General features: G+C 36.5%; 1 protein-coding gene across 1 annotated transcript; it reads left to right on the top strand.

Annotated features, from left to right (window-relative positions):
* The first annotated feature begins 943 nt into the window (after positions 1-943).
* ccl36.1 (chemokine (C-C motif) ligand 36, duplicate 1) lies at positions 944-1,805 on the top strand. Its single transcript, XM_083885913.1, has 3 exons — positions 944-1,055; positions 1,141-1,252; positions 1,567-1,805. The coding sequence occupies exons 1-3, from the start codon at positions 986-988 to the stop codon at positions 1,658-1,660; spliced, it is 276 nt and encodes a 91-aa protein (XP_083742039.1). The 5' UTR covers positions 944-985; the 3' UTR covers positions 1,661-1,805.
* The last annotated feature ends 631 nt before the right edge of the window (positions 1,806-2,436 follow it).

Consider the following 2,436-nt stretch of genomic DNA (forward strand, 5'->3'; position numbering starts at 1 on the left):
ATCTACTTTCGTATCTTACCTACTTACCTGCCTACTTTCCTACCTACCCTCTTAGCTCACCTAGCTACTTGTCTACTTCACTACCTACCCACTTGCCTCCTTACTTCCCCTCTTATCTTACCTATCTACCCACCTTCTTATCTGACCTAGCTCCCTGCCTACTTCCTACCGACCCACTTACCTAGCTACCTCTCTACCTACCCTCTTAGCTTACCTAGCTACTTCTCTACCTACCCTCTTAGCTTACCTAGCTACTTGCCTACTTCACTACCTACCCACTTACCTCCTTACTTATCCCCTTATCTTACCTATCTACCTTCCTTCTTATCTGACCTAGCTACCTGCCTAGTTCCTACCTACCAACTTACCTAGCTTCCTCTCTACTTACTCTCGTATCTTACCTACTGACCTACTTTCCTGCCTACCCCCTTATCTAACCTAGCCATCTTCCTACCTACCCTCGTAGCTTACCTAGCTACTTGCCTACTTCACTACCTACCCACTTACCTAGCTACCTCCCTACTTACTCTTGTATCTTACCTACCTACCTACCTACCTACCTACCCTCATATCTTACCTAGCTACCAACTTCCTTACCTACTTTCTACTTATTGTGAATATGTCTTTATTCATACTAATGCATACTGTACATTACATGATGTGTATGCATGTGGACATATGCACTGTATTATTTATGGAGATCCATGTATATGTATATGTATACTGCATATATATGTACATACATATGTATATATGTGATCTTTCATCATCTCTGGACTCTTCCACCACACATCTGCAATCTGCACTGAGTGGAAAGTTTGTCGCAGAAATCTATAGAAACCACATCCTCCCTCCCTCTTCCCCACCACTGACATTTTTTTTTTTTTTTTTTTTAAATAATAAGTATGACCCCAGCACCATATTTTTGCTCACACACCCTTCACTGCTGTCGCGTGATCATCGATAACCGTCTCCAGAGATCATCATGAGGAGCCTCCACATCCTTCTGCTGTGCGTCCTGGGAGCTGCTCTGCTCTCCTCTGTGCTCTGCAGCAGTGAGTCGGCCTCACACTTCTACTCTTTAAACATCACGTCCGTCTGTGGAGAATAATAATGTGACTGTTTTTTTGTTCTCTTCAGATTCACTGGGTCCTGACGACTGCTGCTTCAGTCTGTACCCGAGAAAAATGAACAAGAACAAGGTGACTACATATTACCTGACTGATTTCCGCTGTCCAAAGACTGGAGTCATGTAAGTTCTGCACGTTCACCTCATTATCAATATGTTAAATGCAATATATGACTTCTATTATTATAATAATATTATTTTAAAAATGTTTATATATTAGATAAAGAAGAAACATAGCACATTTCTTGTATACTAAATATTCTAAATGTCTTTTATATTCAGTTCGAATCATGAATTATACTCATTTGTTTATACTTTGCAGTGGTTATTTGCTTACTTACGCTTAGGTAGTTTAAAAAAAATCACTTTTAAACATATATAATATAGATATAAAATGCAAATAATCATTTTTATCCTTTTTTTCCCCCTTCATCCAGTCTTGTGACTCTGAATAAACGGAGCGTCTGCGTGGATCCAAACCTGCCGTGGGTTCAGGGCATCATGAAGACTTTGGATGAAAAATCCTTTTAAAGTGCTTTCCTGTCCGGAAGATAAGAAATACGATAAAAAATAAAATGTACTGAGGTACTGTTGGTCGCTTCATCAAATCATTATGCTGTGAAACGTTTTGACATTTATTGTTAAAATGTACAATTTCCCTTTTGAATGTGCAAACCCGCCCATAGATAATCACAATGCCGTGCGTCAGATCCTCTGTCTTTTAGATGCTTTGTGTTATTCACAATTATAATAAAAGAATAAACATCATACACTGTGTCCGTGTGTCTTTTCTCTGTTTAATTAATAAAAAAATGGGCTAAAAATCACAAATAAATGCAGAAATGTTAATGAAAAGTTATTTTTTAGATATTTTTTTCGAGCAGCGAGTGTAAAATTAACAGAGTTTTTTGTAAAATTTGAAATTTTATATGAAAACAAAAGCAGAAAATATGTTATTTTCTTCCTCTGAAATTCAGACTATGGACAAGTGACAAAATCTACATAATATAGTATAATTATAATCTATCAAATAATCTTCCTCTTCTGTTATACCAACTGTCCTCATGTGTAAAAATAAAGTTAAATAAAGTATTGTTACGTAATCATTTAAAATTCACTTTAGAAATATATATATATATATATATATATAGAAAACCAGCATGTGTAGCGTAGTAAGTGAAAGTTATAAGTTTATGCCAAAATAACATCAGTCTTTTGCTGTGGTGATTTTAATCTATACTTTTGTCGCCTTTGTGGTTTCTTTCTCTTTTTTTCCCTCCTCTGTTGTGACCGTGTTATTTTCAGTT

The sequence above is a fragment of the Microchirus variegatus genome (assembly GCF_963457635.1).
Source record: "Microchirus variegatus genome assembly, chromosome: 2".
Lineage (NCBI taxonomy): Eukaryota > Metazoa > Chordata > Actinopteri > Pleuronectiformes > Soleidae > Microchirus > Microchirus variegatus.

What these genes read in the sequence shown, in the direction of transcription:
- ccl36.1 (XM_083885913.1), top strand. Translation starts at nt 986, where the DNA reads ATGAGGAGCCTCCACATCCTTCTGCTGTGCGTCCTGGGAGCTGCTCTG. An exon ending in CTCCTCTGTGCTCTGCAGCA is followed by an intron (nt 1,056 to 1,140) that starts GTGAGTCGGCCT and finishes TGTTCTCTTCAG; the next exon opens with ATTCACTGGGTCCTGACGAC. An exon ending in TGTCCAAAGACTGGAGTCAT is followed by an intron (nt 1,253 to 1,566) that starts GTAAGTTCTGCA and finishes CCCTTCATCCAG; the next exon opens with TCTTGTGACTCTGAATAAAC.